This window comes from Seriola lalandi, unplaced genomic scaffold (assembly GCF_002814215.2).
Source record: "Seriola lalandi dorsalis isolate HSWRI2012SDOR001 ecotype SW California unplaced genomic scaffold, Sedor1 jcf7180002054452, whole genome shotgun sequence".
NCBI lineage: Eukaryota > Metazoa > Chordata > Actinopteri > Carangiformes > Carangidae > Seriola > Seriola lalandi.
In genome coordinates, this window is record NW_019525005.1 from 114535 (window position 1) to 134581 (window position 20047).

General features: G+C 40.1%; 1 protein-coding gene across 1 annotated transcript in view; it reads left to right on the forward strand.

Annotated features, from left to right (window-relative positions):
- The first annotated feature begins 286 nt into the window (after nt 1-286).
- The window catches only part of arhgdig (Rho GDP dissociation inhibitor (GDI) gamma), a 30121-nt gene continuing 10360 nt past the window's right edge, over nt 287-20047 (forward strand). Inside the window, exons 1-3 of the mRNA XM_023411133.2 lie at nt 287-640; nt 12741-12914; nt 14084-14167. Of these exons, the coding sequence (XP_023266901.1) occupies nt 568-640; nt 12741-12914; nt 14084-14167 (331 nt within the window). The 5' untranslated portion in view covers nt 287-567. The remainder of the gene's footprint in view (nt 641-12740; nt 12915-14083; nt 14168-20047) is intronic.

Below are 20047 nucleotides of genomic sequence, written 5' to 3' on the forward strand. Positions count from 1 at the left end.
CACGCTGCAGCTCTACCGGCTAAACCAGCGTCTGCCCGCCACCGTTAGCTTCCAGCATCCCCGCCGCATGCGAAAAAAACAGCTGACAGTTAGCATTTTAGCCTTTAGATTTCTCCCTTCTTTATCGCTGAGCTGTACTTCACAAAAAGAGACGAAGAAGAAGTGCAGAAAGCCGGCTGCTACTGGTGTCTGCTGCCTCTTCCTCACCCTACCTCACTCCCTCCCACCATCCTCTCTCTCTCTCTCTCTCTCTCTCTCTCTAACTCACACACATCACCATCTCATCCACACCCACACCCAAGGATACCCTCCCTGCCTCTCCGCCTCTGTCTCTCTCACACCAGTCCTCTTCCCCCCTCTACCCCTCCAACTACATTTTTGGTATTTTCCTCCGGGGTGGAGATGCTCGCCTGACCCCCGTTCTTTCCAATCCAACACTTTTGTGGATGCTCTTGTGTTTCATTCAGCCCTGTTCTGCTACTTTGTTGCTACCTGTGGAGGTTCCCCGGTTCTCTGGTTCTCCTTCTGCCAGCCGTCGCACAGAGTGCAGCCGCACGGAGAGGCACCATGCTGGGATTGGACGTGTGTGAGTTTGGGGGTCAGGTGCTGGAGCTGCTGTGGCTAACTATGTGCTACAGAGGTGAGGCAATGGAGGAGTGTGTGTGTGTGTGTGTGTGTGTGTGTGTGTGTGTGTGTGTGTGTGTGTGTGTGTGATTGCATGTTTTAGTGAATTAGTATAACCACAGTGATCCAAGTTTTTATTCCTTGCATGCAACGTCTGTTTTATTGTGTTTTGTTTCAAGGCATTCATAATATAGATATAAAATTTTAATATTGTGTGTGAGCTTATAGGAGTGTTTGTGCTTGAATCTTTGTGTGTGTGTGTGTGTGTGTGTGTGTGTCTATGTGCCCTTGTGCATGTGTGTGCCATATGTCTCAATCCTGGTGGGTGTGGACATTTTTATGTCTAACATGAAGCGCTGCCAAGACAAGCCAAAGGTGGCAGATCAATAGGTATTGATCACATGCTACACTATCTGTGTGTGTGTGTGTGTGTGTGTGTGTGTGTGTGTGTGTGTGTGTGTGTGTGTGTGTCTATGTGCCCTTGTGCGTTTGTGTTGCTAGCTAGCTTTTGTAATTATGTTTCTGCTCACATATAAACACAAACACAAACATGCAGAAGGGTGTGTGTTGGTGAGAAATGTTGACAGTAGGGAGCAGGTGTGTGTGTGTGTGTGTGCCTGTGTGTGTACGTGTGTGTGTGTGTGTGTGGATGACAAGGCGTATGCAGGAGTCAAATGATGTCACCAACGTCTGCTGTTACTTCCAACAGTATTTTTGCTATTGTATTTGCAGCAGCACTATACAGTCAGCTTTCTGTGTGTGTGTGTGTGTGTGTGTGTGTGTGTGTGTGTGTGTGTGTGTGTGTGTGTGTGTGTTCACTACACTGCAGTATTGCTGAACAGTTACAGATGGTGGAACAGTCCTGGGGTTTCCCCTCACACGGGTGTGTGTATAAGAATGTGTGTTTTGAGAGATAAAGGGAAAAAAGGAAAAGAGGAAGGGAGAGCGACGCAAAAAAGAAAATCAGAAGACAAGTGAAGTAATTTGACAAGAGACACAGAAACAGAGAGAGGGAGAAAAGAGGCAGTAAAACCACAGTGACAATTACGAGAGAATAAACAGAGGAAAATGAGAGATCCTCTCCAAGTGAAGGTCTTGAAAGTGGACGTAAAATGTGATTTAAGATTTAAGAAAGCCACGAATAATCTATTCCATTAACTCTATGAATTTCAAACAGCCATTTGAATTGATCACCTGCTCCAGTTGGGCTCTAAGGCGTCGTGAAACGTAGATCTTTGTGTCGCTGCTTTCAGTCTGTTTATGCTGAAGATTTACTACTCAGTCCCAGCTCCCTAAAGTTCAACTGTACTTCTTGTTTTAAACTGGGGACACTGTTCTGTTGGCGTGAAGCCACTGAACCCTCATTTTGTAGAATTTATTTGTTTTTGAGCACCATTAATCCACACAACCACGATTGATGTTTTTCTCACTGGAGAAATCTGTTTCTGAGACACATTAGAAACTCAAAGTCACTTTGAAGCATTTAGTCATTAGCCAATCACACCAATAATGTCACTGCAGAAACCAATATCATTGCTATATTTGCATTATTTCATTGTTTTCCAAAAACTGCTTAAAATCTAATGGAACTGTGCAATTTCTGAGCAGTTTTTTGTGGATATGACACATCAAATCTTGTCAAAAACACTTGGCTAGGATTGAATTTTGAAAACGAGGAGGAGGAGATTTTGATAGGAGCGTGGGAGGTGACTGAATGGAAGATAAATGGCAAGAGTAGCGAGCAAAATGACAAAGTGAGGGGGATGGAGGGGTAGAAACAGAGGTAAAGAGGTCTGGAGGAAGTGGGAGGCTGAGGAGGAAAAGAAGAGCAGTGAGAGGAGGTGAACTGGAAGATATCAGGAGAGGAGGAGGTGGAGGAAGAGAGAGATAAGAGATGAGATAAATTGATAGGAAGGAAGGAAGAAGAAGAAGAAGAGAGTAGGTGGAAGATGGGAAATAGAAGAGGCAGCAGGAAAGGAGGAGAGAAAAAGAGGTAGAGGGGGTAAACAAAAGACAGGAAACAAAGGGAAATGTTGGTGGTTGAGATCGAGATGTTCTGTCAGCAGCTGTTACTGGGAAAGAAAGGAGAGCAGCCCAGGATAAGTGTGTGTGTGTGTGTGTGTGTGTGTGTGTGTGTGTGTGTGTGTGTGTGTGTCTGTCTGTGTGTGTGTGTGCGCAGTGTCAGAAGCACCTATGCTCTTGGTTTCATTCCATTAGTTCTCATTAATCAATGTATGAAAATCAATGTGCAAAATGTGTGTGTGGGTGTGTGTGTGTGTGTGTGTGTGTCTGTGTGTGTGTGTCTGTGTGTGTCTGTGTGTGTGTGTCTGTGTGTGTGGTAGAGAGAGAGTGGGTGAGTGGGTGAGGCCCATGTGGCAGAACACTCTTCACGAGCTGTCAATCAGCAAACACCAGCACAGGCAGCGAGCAGCACGCGTTGAAATAGGCTAATTGAAATCTTGCTCTTTTCTTTCCTCCTCTTTTCTACAATCTCTCTATCCTCATTACTAGCTGCGACAGCAGGCCTGGTATTGTTTTCAGCCTGTGTGTGTGTGTGTGTGTGGGTGTGTGTGTGCATGTGTGTGTGTGTGTGTGTGTGTGTGTGTGTGTGTGTGTGGTCAGTGTTGTCCTCGAGACACCTACTGTAGTGGGAACTACCACAGTCTGTCTGTGGACAGAAACTATACAGGTGAGATCAAAGATGGGTGTGGTCCGACCCGAGAGTACTCATGTAATAATGTAGTAATATCTACTGAGTACTTGGGGTTTTGAATGTCAACATGTTGGTAGGCGTTGTGGCTGGTGCGATCCCATCGCAAGATGGTCTTTGGTTTTCTCTACATTTTCTTGCACAGTCATCCCCATCTTTCTTTTTCTTTCTACTTTCTTTCTCATTTTTTGAGGCTGAATTGACGGCCGTTCCCTCCCTGATTGCCTACCTGCCTCCTTCTTACCCTCCTTCACTTTTTACCTTCCTGTGTCCCTTCTTCGCTTTGTCCCACTGTCAGATTGAATAACATAACCTCTCTACGTCACTTTGTGAGATGAGAGTGTTTAAGAAACCGTACTGTATCTGCTTCTCACATCATCTCATCCCTCCTCCTTTTTTTCTGTCACCGTAGTGATAAATGAGGTTGTCTGGGTGAGCAGACACATACGAGACCAATCAAGTCAGTCAATTAGACAACCTGCTCTCTCAACCAGGCTGACAGAGCAGCTGAGGATGTATTACTGTGTGTGTGGTGTGTGTGTGTGTGTGTGTGTGTGTGTGTGTGTGTGTGTGTGTGTGTTCAGATGAATTTTATGAATTTATTAAGGGGGGGGGGTTCAAGCTAAAATGGGGTGTTAAGCGGCTCTTTAATAGGAAAGTGTGTATGGTAAACAATCTAAAACCAGGGCTGTGCCGTGGTAACATGATGTTTTAAATGTTGCTGAACAGCAGTCGCTGTCTCCACAAGTTGTAATTACAAGATGACGCAATTTCCATTTAATTCTGGTGAGGTACAGTGTTTTACTTAGTAATGAAACCTTTACAGTGCTTCTTTTTGATCAGCTAAAACGTAGTATAATAATGATCTGTGTAAGGTTTGTAAACTTTAACTAGCATTAGCATTTTTCCACATTTTCTTATGTTGTTATGGCACTTGAAATTTAACTCAAGAGTCTCCTATATCTCCTGATCATCTTTGAGATGTTTCTGCTCCTTGATTAGAGTTCACCCGTGGTAAATTTAATTGACTGGACATGATTTGGAAAAAAATAAGCACAGTCAGGCTCAAATACTGTTTAAGTCTCATACCAGTGCTGGCCTTTTATTATGCCAGGTATCAGACACTCTTATGATAATGGTTCCGTATTGAAATTTTCCTAGTTGAACTATGATAGCATGGTTTAGTGTCACATGATAATCTTAATGATGACTGCAGTAAAAGAATGTAAAGATTTCAAACAACATCATGGAGTTCATTTTGGTTTAGCAGCATATATGACAGTATATGGATAATGCAGTTTTAAAAACTGCGAAACACGTCGCAGTTGAGCAGCTGTATCGCTCCCTAATCACTACTGACAACTGTAACATTATAGTCAAAGCATATTGAAAGGTGTGTGTGTCGGGTCTGCAGAGTTCAGTATGCTAAATACTGTATAATCAGAGGCTGCAGTGTCAGTCATGAGCATGGTGATATCACCGTTCTCAGCAGCTGGTATCATTTGTTTATCATCTAAGCCTTTCATTAACAAGGAAACGTGGGGAGTGAGGTTTCCGCAACTGGCTGGTTAGCATGATGAAGTGTTATGAGCGTCTCCAGTGTTGTCTGCAGCGCTGCACAGAAATCGTGCAGGTCGCAGAACAATTCGGTTGTGTTGTGGCAGAAAAGGCAACGCACGACAGCACCCTTGGAGATGGAAGCATACCCTGCTCGCATGGCCTATGTAATGCTGTTACGTTGATCACTTCGACTTTACTACCTTTTCCTTCATTGCAAAAGCTGTTATTGGCTTTTCAGAGGCCTGAAAGATTTCTTTTTATCTCCCACTGTGTATGTCTTTTTGTATATACTGTATGTGTGTGTTTCAGTGTCCCAGAGGTCTTGTTATAGGATTAGAACAGAGCAGTGACAGTGGGCCTCAGAGGACTATAAAAAAAACAGCAAATCAAAGCTTATATCACACACGCTTGCAAACACACAGACAGTGAGAAAAAGGTGTTTTCCTGACACAGTGAACAGTTATCTGGGTTAAGGAAAGAGGAGGCAGGAAGTGATTATGAAAACAAAGGAAGATTGTTGAGGCCAAAGGAAAGCAGTTTCCCTTTGATTACTTAAAGTCCCAATGAAATTAAACATTTTATTTTTAAATTTGCGAGACAATGACCCCTTTATGACACGTTATTTTAAACAATCTTCATCGTTCAGATGAACACAAAAATTGCACGTTTAAACATTCCCTTAAAGGAATCGTTTGCATTTGGGAAATATGATTATTCTTTTTTTGGTGGAGGATAAAATGAGAAGATTGATACCACTCTAACATTTGTCTGTTCAATATCAGGCTACAACGAGCAACTGCTTTGCTTCTCTCAGCACAAAGGCTGGAAAAGGGTAAGCAGCTATAGCCTGTAGCTGTCAGAAGATAACAAAATCCAACCAACCAATCATTTCTTACTGTAAAAACATAAACTTTTGGGACCATTTCTTGGCTCTGAGTAGTTGCCAGGTAACAATTAGAGACTATCAAGAAATAGTTTGACAGATAACCCCACGTAAAAAGGCAAATTTATGTTTTTGTATGAATTAAGTAAACAAGCTATAGGTGTTCATTGCTGAGCTTTAGAGGCACTGATAGGTGTGTTTTTAACCTATGGACAGAGCCAAGCTAGCTTCTTCCCCCTGTCTTAATGCTAAGCTAACCCGCTGTTGGCTGTTGTCATGCACTGAACACCACAAGGTAAGGACTCAAAATCTTAACTCAGGCGAAGGCTTCCACAAATCATAATCACTGTACTTAACAACTGTCAGGACAGGACAGCAATACATACAAGGCAGACTGATCTAGAGGGAGAAGGCTGAGGCGAGGTCAGAAGACTGAACTGTGGTTACACACAAAGCGCAGACAATCACTGTGGCAGGAAAACATTCAAGGGCAGGAAGTGATTCTGAAGCGAGAGGGCGAGTTAGTGACATCAAAATAAAACAGTGTAAGTGTATACAGTGACAAGACATAACCAAATAGATGCAGAGCTGGACATGACAGCTGTAACTTTATATTTACCCGACAGATGTGAGAGTCTAATTAGCTTTCTGCACATGAAAAGTCAGCCCCCAATGAGCTTAAAATTTTTGTTTTTTTTAATGTTTTTTTTTAACATTATTTTTGCAAGTGTTGGCAAGCAACACGTCGCATTCAGATCGACATTTGTGAAAGGCAGTTGTCACCAAGGAACTATTAAAAGAACATGTTCTGTGTGTGTATGTGTGTGTGTTTTTGAGGTCTCATGTGAGCAGTCCTCTTCGCATCCTTCTTATCCGTCTTCCCCTGAAGCGACTTCTCCCCTGCCAAACAGACTGTTGTGTTGATTTTCACTAAGCATGTTGGTTTAGCTGTAAATATCAGCAGATGAACACTGAGACTGTGTCTTGTGGGTCTACATACATGCTTACATTCAGCAAGTGGGTCCTCTGTCTTAGTGCAAAAGCCGCAATCTTTTTTCTTTTTTTTTTTTTTTGGAAAATGTAGTTTGATTTTGAAGATAGGATCAGAAGTTGACAGGCAAAAGTCTGATGCAGATAAAAACAATCACTCTGTGGTAAATATAAAGTTGTCTCAAGAAAATTAATCATTATGAATTTAAAGTAAAAACAATGAAGATAAATGAATCTCAAGTTACTTCACTATTAGGTTTTAGCACTTACATAGCATTGTGAGGGGCCTACAGATCCACATTAATAATAAATACTCACGCAGTGGCACAGCAAGTCCTTTTTTAGAGGTGACAAGTGTTTTGTTGTTTTGTTTGGCCCCTTTTTTTCCCAGCAGCATCTCTCTTTTGGCACATGCACCTTCTCAGTTTTCTTTTAGTGTAAAATTTCAAAAGGTAAATAAATGAATAAAATTTCTGTGTTGCTGATTTACACTTAGTCTCCATATTTCATAGTAGCCATGTGTGTTATCATGCAGGAGGTCTGAGAAGCTACTGGGTTAGTGATGCGGTTTTCATCAAAGAAAATGCACCAGTTAATATCACATCGTAGATGGGGGCTGAAGCAGTTGAAAGACCATACACACACATGTCAACACATGCACATGAACAGACACACACACGGCTGGCTTACTGCTAGTGTTAGCTTGTTTCCAATGGCAGATTCACACAATATGGAGGGTTTTAGCCCTGCATGTTTTTTCATGTTTCGGCCAGCAGCAAAGGGAGTTGAAAATCTTCCATAGTAACAAATATTACAATTAGATGACTGTTGTTAATTGCAAAACTTTGATTTTTAACTTTTTTTCACGAATAGAAAGATAATTCAGATCAGATTAATTGCAGGGTCGTTAACAGAGTCATTACCTCAAGTAATTTAACCTGGTGGGAACAAAGGAGAAATTTTGTAGGGCTTGTCACTACAACTACAACAAAAGAAATCCATATTTAAATGTACAGTTGTACAAGCTGCTGCCTCTCTGTGGAACGAACCCTGCCTTTTAAAATAAATGTTAATTGATGCAGTTACTGTGACAGGTCAGCAGTCTGGAGATCAAAGAGGAGCTCTCAGATGTCAGAGAGGAAACCGGTTTTAATGGCCGCAGAAACACGTTTACGCTGCAGTGTGTGTACATGTGTGCGTGTGCACGTCATGTGGGGGTGGACTACAGAGTTTGATATGTAAATAGCGAAGGGTGAATCATTTATGAAGTCATGTACCATCCATATCTGACATACTACAGAGTTTAATGTTTGTGTGTGTAAGAGAGAGAGAGGGAAATCGGCAATAGATCTCCGGGGTAATATTTCAAACTAGACATTTATGCTTTGGCTACTTTGCTTGGAAACGGTTTTGAAGATTAATTCAAACATGCACTTTCAATGAGCCACCTGGACTGATCTTAAATTTCCTTTATATACTTCTTCATACTTTAAATTTCTTCCATGTATGAGCACAGACAGCACCACCTGAGATCTTGACAGCTAATCGGCTGTTTTCAGTAATATATTTATAATATGCAGATTCAAAGAACTTTGCCTATTTGTTAATATCAGAATGATGAAGGATAAACTTGGAATTTTAATTTTGCTAAAAAACATGTAATAGATCTCTTTCTTAATGGCAGCAGTGAGGGGGACGTGTGTTCTTATGCTAAACATATGAAAGGAAAAAGCTCAGGTATGTAGAGTTAGGGGCAGAAGCAGAGCAGCGAGGATGGAAAGTTAGGATATGTCCAGTAGAAGTAGGATGTAGAGGATTTGTAGCAAGGTCTGTTGTCTCTTTGGTGAGGGAGTTAGGAGGAAGTAGACAGAGTGTGAGGAAAATAGTAAAGGACATGTCAGATGACGCAGTAAGATCCAGTCAGTGGATTTGGATGAGAAGAAGTAATGGTAGCTGGGGGCCCAGCAGGGGGAGCACTTAGGATAGACAGACTCTTTGTGTTTTTAAGTGCGGGGTGTGGCCTGTGTGAGCCTCTTTGAGACCATGTGGTTAGTCCAGGTGAGGTGGCCTGTATTGCTTGTCTGTATTGCTTTGAATTGGTTTGTAGTGTGTCTTTGACTGTTTAGGTGAGTTTGTTTGTTTGACAAAACACTGGTGAAAGGATGTTCCCACCTGATGACCCCAAAGACATGTTAGTCATCGCTGCTCATTAGTCTGTATAGCTAAATTAATAGTTATCATAGGACTTAGGATGTTAAGCTTAGGGAGCTATTCACTGAGTTTGGTCCATTTTCTGTAGCACAAGTTTCTTGTGTTTATCTTAAAAAAAAAAACAAAACAGCTTTGTTCTGCAAAGAAAGGCAAGGTAACCTTATTTGTACAACTGCTTTCGATAAGCTGAAGAAATGCATGAATGAGTTTGCTTCAATCATTACCTCCAATTCCTTCTATTTATTTGAGATGGGGAAAAGCTTATTTATTTCTTGTGACTGGTGAAACACAAATCTCCAAATCTCTCCGAGTGATCCACGTAGATTCATGGCCACCAATGGCAACAACTTAACCTGTCTGCATTAGTATCTAATATTTTATCATCAAAAGTACTGTATATAAATACTGAAAGATCAAGCAGAACCAGAACCAATGTTTTACCTAAATCAGTATTGCAGTACAGTATATAGTATCTCAGTGCTGTGATGTGGTCTAAAGCCAGACTGAAATCTGAACAAAATTCAATTATATCCAAGAAGTTGTTGAGTTGAGTAAAAACAGCTTTCTCAACATTTTTTTCCAACAGTGGGAATATTGGAGAAAGGAAACTTATGTAAGGATAGTGGTTATCCATCAGCCAGTGAAGACAGTGTGAGGTCAGGAAACTAACCTGTCAGTGCCTACCCAGTGTCCCGTGTCAATTATAGGGAAAAAAGGTTAGAAAGAAAATATGAGGGAAGATGCTATCGACATAGTTAAATGCAGACTAGCATTTTCAGACACTCATTTTCTTTTTCTGGATGAATTCTGTGAATTAAGTGCTGAGACACAGTTATAAACCTGTAAATACTACACAAATGTAATAATATTCCATGTTAAAACATCATTTATCACCTGTTAAGTGATGACCTATGATAAAATCATCTATGTATCAACCCTAGAAGATCATTAGCTGTACTGCTCCACGCTGTTAACTATACACTATGTTAATGACAGTAGACAACTATAGCTTCATCTCTGAAATCTACTTTACTGTAGTAGACTGTACTTTACTGTATATTATAAAAACAATCTGCACCAGGAAAACTACAACCAAGGGATTATAACCAGTAAGAAGTATACCATCCCATTAAATATAGATTTATAGTTATTTGTGTGTGTGTGTGTGTTTGTGTGTGTGTGTGTGTGTGTGTGTGTGTGTGTGTGTGTGTGTGTGAATAGAGATTATTAAAACTGGTATACCATGAATCTCTCTTGCTGCAAGTGAAAATAAACGCTCCACTGTGTATATTCAGTCACATAAAACAGGTCCACAGCAAAGGTGATGTCAGTGCAAGGGGAGTTGAAAGGGTTGCCATGGTGATGGGCAAAGGCAGCCGTGTTTGGCCCTGACTGGGTGGGGTGCTGCTATAAACACACAGATGTGTGCATGGGTACATGTGTGCATATGTGTACTGAGACTTGCTTTGGGTCATCACATCCCTCATTAACGCATTTGATTTCCACTCACAACCTAACACACTGTGGCTGTGTGCATTTATGCACCTGGTAGATGTGTTTGTGACTAGATTTGAGTGTGTTCATGTGTTTGTGTATTTTCTGTGTCATCCAATTACCTCCACACACAGCTTCGAGCTGATGTACACTGAGCCGTCTCATTATGAACAGTAAAAACAGAACCAGAGGCTATTACACAAGGCTGTTACAGCACAGTAAACAGACATTTACAACAGTGTGTGTGTGTGTGTGTGTCTGTCTTCTGGAGTCTTGAGGTATGCACTGTGGATTTGTGATCGTAACCATGTAATGTTTTATCATAGAAAATGATCCATATCACAGTAAGCGTCATGTCTGCTTTTATGTCGTACTGAAGTCAACCGCAATATGACAATAGTAAATGTTGACATGATAGAGTGGTTACTCTGATGGGTTACTTAGTATGTAAAGCAAATTTTCAAGCTGATTTCCATTCCACATATAAACATCTGATCACCTTCGAAACCATTTTCAAGGTGGAAATGATAAATAGTTGTCAATTCCTGCCGTTGGTGCATCTTGGGAAATAAAGGCCTGGGCTGTACTTTCTCTTTCTGGTATAAATGTATCGGCCTTATTGTGATACAAGCTGAAAGTTTTTGCTGTTCTGTTGTTGTTGGAGTTGTTGTTTTGTTGTCTTGTGACTGCTGTTGATTACGGTTTTGACGGTTTTAATCCTTCCAGTTATTCCAACTATTCCAGTCTGCGCATATTCACTCTTTGGAGGTGCGGATGAGGTAGAGATGCTAAAATGAAATTTCAGCCCGCAGAACACATTATCGAATATTATCACATTATCGAAAAACTCAGTATTGAATCAAAATCCCTGATGAAATCAAATCCCGGATGGCTGGAGCTGGCCTACATAGAGTTATATATCTTATCCCAGACAGTAAGCAATCTCGCCTGTGCTGGCTGAGTTACTGAAATATAACAGAAATATTTACTGCTGATGAGCTCTGCTGAAAATGTTGCTTTCCTTACTGTCAGACCAAAGTCAGTATTTATTATTTTATTTTTAGTTATTTGATATATAAAGTTATTTTATATGTATAAGGCATACATATCAAAGTTATTTGATATTTAAAAAAAAACAATCTTAAACTGAGATGACTTCATATCCATATGTATTATAGGCCTTCCAGTTTATAGTCCCAACAATTCATTTGTCCAACTGCCCATATTTTCTCGCACCGTGGTTTACAATCAAATATTTTAGTTTAGTGACTCCCAACCAAGGTTACTTCTATTGCCAGTATAGGCATGTGGAAAGATTGGGGGAGTATCAGAAATTATGTTTTGATTTTGAAAAATACTCCTTTAGTTTCCAGTGTATTTGGTCCACCTAGCTAAATTAATGCAGGCTAATTCAACCATCCTGCAATAGGTTCTACCTTTATTAAGGTTATGTTCACTTTTTGTTGGAAACATTTTTAACAGCTATCGATTCAACTTACTGATCATTTTGGAGCATGTATGCTCGAAGGGGTGTCGAACGGTATTACATTTGGGAGGTGTTTCTTTTATTTAGCCTACGAAGCGAAAAATAATGAACAAATGGCTGAAACAGTGAGCTAAAAGTAATTGTTAGCTACCAATATCTAATGGATAACCAGTTGAAAGAGTTTGATAGTAGTTTAATAATGGTTAAACTGTTGAAAATGTCGACTAAAAGGATTGCTATAAACAATTAAAAGAGTCAGATAAATTATGGCTATGGCTGAAAGGGTTGGCTAACTAGAAGTAATTGTGAGCTAAAATGCATGAATAAACAGTTATAGTTGCCTATAAGTAAGAATAGACAATTGAAGTAGTAAGCTAAGATAGAAATAAAAAGCTAAAATTAGCCTGATGGATAAATACTTAGCTACGTTAAGTATTGAATAAATGTTTGAAACATCCCTTTTCTTCCTCTTGGAAGTGTTGATGATATAAATGAAGACTTTACCAAACCAACCTAAACAATGGCAGTTCAATTGTGTGTGACAATTATCCAAACAGTGTATGCTTTTGTATAATTAACAGTGTTAGTCCAGTTTAAATTAAATTAAAATGAACACATTTGGAACATGACAGATGGTTTCAGTGAAACAGTGAATTCAGTTCTGCGATGGAGTGTGTCTGTAAGACAAAAAAACCCTGGTCTAAAAAAAACAGCTCCAAAAACTGTAAGAGTGACATGTAAGTGTATTTATTTAATGGTTTTCTCCCCCTTCTCTCTGGAAGGTCTGATGGCTGACAAAAAGGATTTGCCCATTGAGGAGGAAGAGGATGAGAGAAACCTCAACTACAATCCTCCGGCTCTGAAGTCTTTGCAGGAGATTCAGGAACTGGATAAAGATGACGAGAGTCTGGTCAAGTACAAGCAGACCCTGCTGGGGACGGGACCAGCGACAGCAGGTGCGTGTGTGTGTGTGGTTATTGATTACCTGAGGTGACAGAAGAGCTGGTGATTCACACTGGTAGCCAGTGTTACTGCAGCTTTAATAATACCATTCACTCAATATAACGACTTGGTACATAGTTCCTTGGAGTCATCAACTTCTGATCAAACACACACACACACACATACATACACACACACACACACACACACACACACACACACATACACACACACACACACAAAGGAACAGACCTGCTTGCCTCAGCATCTCTAATCCAGCAGCCCGGCCATGACAGCTGATATCAGTAGAATAGCTCTGACTCCCTTAACACTGTAACTCAACACCACCACGTCTACAGCTTGGTAACATCGAATACAGTGGGAAAAGCAGTGAAAAGCAGAGAGGAGAGGATTTATCGTCAAAGACAGTTGCTGAAATGTTTACAGACTGTGATATTTAACATTTATATGCTAAAACTGCAACTTCTCTCGTCTCATTTCAGTTTTATTATCATTGACTTTCAATATTTTTGTAACCAATTTAACAGTGTAACAGTGTGGCTCTAGGAATACCAACATAGTTGTGTCAGCCACCAGGATTACCAGGTTATTCCCCATCAGGATGAATTAATGATGATCATCTGACTTTTCATCTAGCACCATCTGATACTTTGGTTTATGACCAAATACATGTAAAACTAATTCCCATCAGTCTCAGCTGCAGTTTGTGTTTAGTGCTAACTAGCAAATGTTAGCATGCTAACACATTAAACTAAGATGTGTTATTTTTAAACATATGTTCATGAGTACAGATTCACAAAACCCCTAGCATGGCTGTAGACTCTCATTTATATTATTCCCCAGATCTCGTAATCATTAATACCATCATTACAAAGACAGAAAAATAGTTCTAACACACAACCTCCCCTAAAGCCACAAGTCTTGTGTTTGTGTATGGATTGAATAGGTTATATGTCACATGTTAGATAATGTGCCCAGGTAGCTGCTTCCAGTCTTTTTTTGTTAAGCTAAGCTAATCATAATCCATATCGATCTTCTCATCTAACTCTAATTTTCCTAAATGTTGAACTATTACTTTAAAAAAAAATGATCAAACAAACAAATATAAGAATGAGTGAATGAAAAATAAGTGAATCTGTGAATACTGTATGTTTTTCTCCAGACCTCTCTGGCCCTAATGTCTGGGTTACCAGACTGACCCTGTTATGTGATGAAGCTCCTGGACCGATGACCATGGACCTGACAGGTACGCAACACTTCCTTTTCACCACTCTCGCATTCCCTTAGCTAGCATTACCTGTGGTACGGTGCTGCCATACCCTCTCATATACTGATATGCTCTGGAGCAAGGCATCCCCCACCCCACTGTGCTGCAGTTTATGTGCAGAAAGACTGCAGTGGGTGTGTCCATGCTTGAGAGAGGAGAGACAGCTAAATGTTTGCTTAGTGGGCAGTATTGACATTTTCCCCTGGGTGCAGGCGAGAGCGACAGGCAGGGAAGGGGAATGAGGTGTCTGTAAGTTTATGTGTGTGCATGTGTGAGTCTGCAGTGCATGGTAATCAGGTGGCTGCAAAGAGATTATGTCATTACCTACAGGGGACAAAGTTGAGGAAAAGATCAATCGGTGAGCGTGTGTGTGTGTATGTGTGTGTGTGTGTGTGTGTGTGTGTGTGTGTGTGTGTGTGTGTGTGTGTGTGTTCACACCTGTCGTTGACTTGTGTGCCAGGGCGTGTCTCATAAAAGGGACAACAGTTGTCTGTCTTTTAGTGTGTGTGTGTGTGTTTGTTTCTTTCTGATTTCAGTGCATACAGGGTTTGCTTTGATTTTTCCTTGTCTGAGGATTTTCCTGGTTGTCACACACAGAATTACACATTCCTACTCAAAAAGACCCAATCACAGACTGCTTAGACTAATAAGAAAGGTCACCTGGTTGCTAGGCAATGCTGACTTCGTAATATGCAGTTTGCTCTGATTCAAACACAGAGAGATGGAAACTACCTTACAGCCTTTAATGTGCATATTTCAGTGTGTAATGGAAGATCTGCTGAACTGCATGAAATGTGAAGAGGACACTGTTCTTCCAGAGCAGATAGATCATTTTTCAGATTTGGTGTCAGTTACACAAGATGCAGGAAATGAAAGGCAGATGGGAAATCACTTGAGCGATCTGGCGTTGGGCTTAGGCACTACAGATTTTTAACACAAAGACTGTGTTGTGGAATTTGAAGGGGCACTCCACTGATCATACACCTGACGTCCAGTTCACTCTTCATGAGGAGAAATACTCAGTCTGTGGAAAGGGTTGCATATCTTCTGTGGCTCTGGACGAGCTTCGTCATGTCTGACAAAATAACCCTGCTGATGTCATAGTGATGTCATCAAGGCTTCTCAGCTTACGGTTGAGACTTTTTCAACAGTTAGCATGCATTACTAACTGCAGGTGTGGAGTTTCAGAAATATTGGTGTCCACCGGGCAGGGAGGGTCTAATGAAAGATGCTTAAGTACTTTGAGTTTCATAAAGATAAACATAAAGTGTTATTCATGTTTTAGTTGCTTGGTGCACATACGGTAGGAAAAACATGAATGTTTGTCATATACATTCAATAATAACATTGATTTGGCAGTAAACAGACTACAGATACTCTGCATTTAAAACATATTTGCCATTGAAAACTAGTTTTATAGTATATGAGCTTAGTTTTTAGAAGCCATCACCACCTTTAGATGGCTGATTTTTAGCTGAACTGACCACCGGCCACATCACCGAGTGAGTGATTAAGTTTCACCATTGGTTGGTTGGCTTTGTGTTGAACTTTTCCTATTGGCTGTTGCTTGGTGCAAACTGTTTCTATTATGTCAATCAGGAGGCCTTTACAGCAGATTCACAACAGTTTTCAACTGCCGTATTTCCTCAAATAGTGACCGGGGCCTTTATTTCCATCAAATGCAAGAGGTAACAGGACTTAATTTGAGCTTGAAGCTTGATTTCTTAATACCTATGTTTGATATGTATAATTGGTCATATCTACATTTTAGTACAATGCCTCGTTTTGATCCGCTCCCATTTGCACAGTTGAAGTTACTGCATTACGCGTTAATAGAGACACTTATTGTAACTGTTTCAAATTAAAAGCCCTCTAAAGTTTCAGTGTGCAGAAACCCTTAATTTCTCAACAGGGCTTTTATTGTTGTGCTGACATGCTGTAGTAGGCGTATTGTCTCATTTCTGGCTGCTGGTGTTTCTGATCTTTTGACTGACCCACCAGGATGTTATTCAGTGCTCCCAATGGCCACTCCAACTATAGAACAATCTGAAATGGACTTTCACTGTCAGCACTGGCACTCCTGTGACAATATTGTGGCAAGCCTATTTCTGTTAATGTTGACAGCATGTTGTGCTATTGCATTTAGAGATTATTTTCAATTAAATAGTACTGAAGTTTATAAATAGGTCAATTTGTTTTGGCAAGCCTGGTCGAGTGGCGCTATCCATGGTCCTGAAAGAGCTATTTAATTCTGGCATGTTAAAATGACATTTAACCTTTTGTTTTGTTGTGTATGATCACATCCTCCATGTGTTTGCAAGAGCACAAATCGCACCATAGCCATATACTAGGTTTATACCTATACTTAAAGTCTTATTTTCCTCTCAGCAAGGCTTCACTAATGAGCAGAAATCATTTCAGTGAAGTTAATTTTGATTTCATTTGTTAATGGTTATTCTGTAACAGTGTTGTAACACTGTAATAAAAATAATTCGCCAGATTTGCGACATGCAAGCTGCAGTTAGCAACATGAGATAATTTCTGTCCTTAGTTTTGACATGTTTTATTAATCAAAACAAACTGCATACTTGGGGGATCCCTGGTGGGCTCATAAATTTATCTGAATTTGTGAACAATGACCATTTGTGAAACATGATGCTGCCACGAGTCTACATGTAACCGCTGCTTGAAAATCGCTCAGTGAAACAGGCCTCTGATGATTAGATTGTGATGGTTGAAGCTTTTGGGAGCGTAATGTGATGTTTTGTATTGTCTGACTTCCTACAATACAGTGTCTGCTCTTCCTCCTTCCTTAGCAGACAGAGCCTTCATCCCAATACAGGAAATGCTCTTTGACACTGGACACTGTTTTAGACTTGATTTCACTGTAGCACTGTTTTCTATTGTGCCACAAAAATTGTGTGTCCATCCAATTGTTGAAAAAACTGAAAAACTTTTAGGTATTATCCCTGGAAGGAGTTCAAATAATTATTGAATTAATTTGGTTTAATTAGGATGAACGTGCATGTGTGTGTTTGTGTTGTAGAAAAAGGAGAAATTGCTTTATGCTGCGTGAGAGAAAAGCATCTCCCATCATAAATCTATAGAGTAAGCAACAGTGTAATAATCGGTCCTGCTGGTATATCATGTTACAGTCAGATAGCCGAGCCGGCACCAGACTGGATGTGAAATGGACTTTCCATCGGTGGCTGAATGCATTAGAGAGCTCATTATATACTATATGCTGTTACCAATGCAGCATGGTACCTTAATTGATGATGGGCATTTACTGCTGTGTGTGTGTGTGTGTGTGTGTGTGTGTGTGTGTGTGTGTGTGTGTGTGTGTGTGTGTGTTTGTGTGTTGATGTTAGAGAGGGAGAAGAAGGGGTGGCTAAACACAGGGTGAGATACATTCCACCATAGTAGAGGTAATTGCTCAACACTCAGGGTGTAAGGGAAGAAGAGAAAGGAGATGCTAACTCATACTGCACGCTGGACTGGTTGTCCTATCAGAGACCTTTAATTTCAGTGAGGTTGTTTGGGTCCATGTCTCAACTTTAACTTCGCAGTACATACAGTATCTGTTGTGAACTCCCTGCAGTACATCGAACCTCTGAGTCTGAGGAAAGGTGGTAGTAGCCAGTACAACTGCTGAGAGCATCCGTGATCTAGTTACAGTTTATATGTAAATTGTTTTCTTTTTCTTCGGAGGCATTTTATACCAGCACGCATTTGCACATATATTTACTTAATGAGGTGTCAGTAAACACATTCAGGGCCTCCCATGACTGATCATGCAGCTTTGTTGATAAATAAGAATCTATCCCAAAACCTTTAGGTCAAAGGATAATTCCAGTTTATTACGTCTTCAGTCTTATTTTTTGTAGTTTGAGCAATCGTTCATTCACGGTTAGTTACAGAGATCCGAGAACTTGTTAACAGGTTGAATAGTTTATCTGCAGGAAAAGTCTTGAAAATCTTGAGAAGCAGGGAATTAAAATGTTCTAAATGTCATTACATAGATCTTTAATTTTTTTTTAAATTAATTTATTTATTTATTCATACATCTAGAAATGAAAAGTGTGATTGTTTCAACAGTGATGCAGGGGATGTTTCAATCCTTTTTTGTGGAGTTTCATGGAACTATCAGACCTGTAGCCAACACTGTCACCACTGCTAACTAAAAACTGAAGCTAAAACTAAAATTAAGTGATTGATTTTTAATTTGTTGAATTGTACAGCCTTAGCCCAGGTCATGTTTTTAGCTATATTAGGAATTATTGTCATATACAGCTGGGAAGTTTGTTTACAACCTGACATCTGATCATGTGCCTTCTCGCCTCCCAAATCTAGGCAATTATTTTGGTGTGCACATTTTAATCATGGCCAATATAAATGATGGTCAGAGCACAACCAGTCTGAAATTTGACTTTTCTGCTGCAGTTTAACTCACAACTCTCTTTTGCTGTCAGGCCTTTTGTGGCACTACACAACATCTTCAGTGCACCTTGTTGTTTTCTGTAAACAGCCACTGAAACAATACTCTAAATAAGAAATTTGCAGATTATGTTGAAGGGGGAACCTTCACTCATTAATCATGCTATGCCCTGTAGCATGTAAGCAGGAATATGAAGGAAAGACATCTTTATGCATGTTTGCCTTTAGCACGCAGGCTAGATAATGCTCTCTCTGTAGGGATGATTCACCAAAAATTATCCACTGACAGAGCTTGAAAGGGTTGGAATCATTGAATTGATCAAATGGAATATTAAAATTATGAGATTCATTCTGTCAATTTATGGGATACTTTCTCTTCCTCATTTTGAATATATGACTTAATTTCTGCTTTAGATGTCCTTCATTACATCCCTACCTTCTTATCAGCACCTCTTTAATGTTATGAGAGTGCAGGCCCACTGCTATTAGACTATCACTTTGCTTTCAGATTAATCCTCCACAAGAACCTACAGTTATTTCAGCTCTTACTGCTGCTTGTGTCTTGATCAATGGCCCGAATGTTTATGCACTGCAAAATGAAAAATGCTTTTCATCATTCAGCACAAAAATAACTTGTACTTCTGTGTCTCAGTGGATACAACAATAAGACGACGACCAGAGATAGAAATTCACTGCCCAATGTGGCCACTCAGGCAAAAAACATATACTGGAAGCACAGAACTGTGACCTATTTCAGATTAAAGTATATGTTACACATCAAATTTCAAGAGGATTGTTACATTTTACCACAAAACATGTGCTGTAAACCATTATTTGTGAGGCAATTCCACCACAATAGTATGAGTTTTAATAACAGGACTTCTGTTCTATTTCAGTTCTGAAATGACACAATATCCATTTTTAAAATCTATCCCTCAGTTAATAACACACCACACAACCATATTTCTATGCTTTAAAGTTTAACACAACACTGGTATATCATATATCATATCATCAAGACTTAGGAGAATTATATATGGTGTGTCACAAGCTGTACTGTGCTGCCTGCTGCCAAACCCCACTACACAAAGCACTATGACTTTTCAGTGCTCTGGTGCCCTAAATGCAAGCACTGGCTTTGTTAAACTTTCATGTTCCCAGGGTTGTTTTGCTGAGCACGCTACATGCTGCGACACATTAACTCGCTCACACACACTCGCACCGAGCAGCCTCTCTATCTCAGTCACTGATCTTTTCCTCACCGTGTGATTTGTTTGTTCTGTGTTGTGTGTCTAGAGTTATGTCAGTAATATGTGGTCACTGTAAGGATGTTTCATTTGTGAAATTCACATAATAATGGGAGGGGTCTTTCCAGAGTGTGCAGGGGGTGAATAAAAAATGTGTTAAGATTAATTCAAAAGA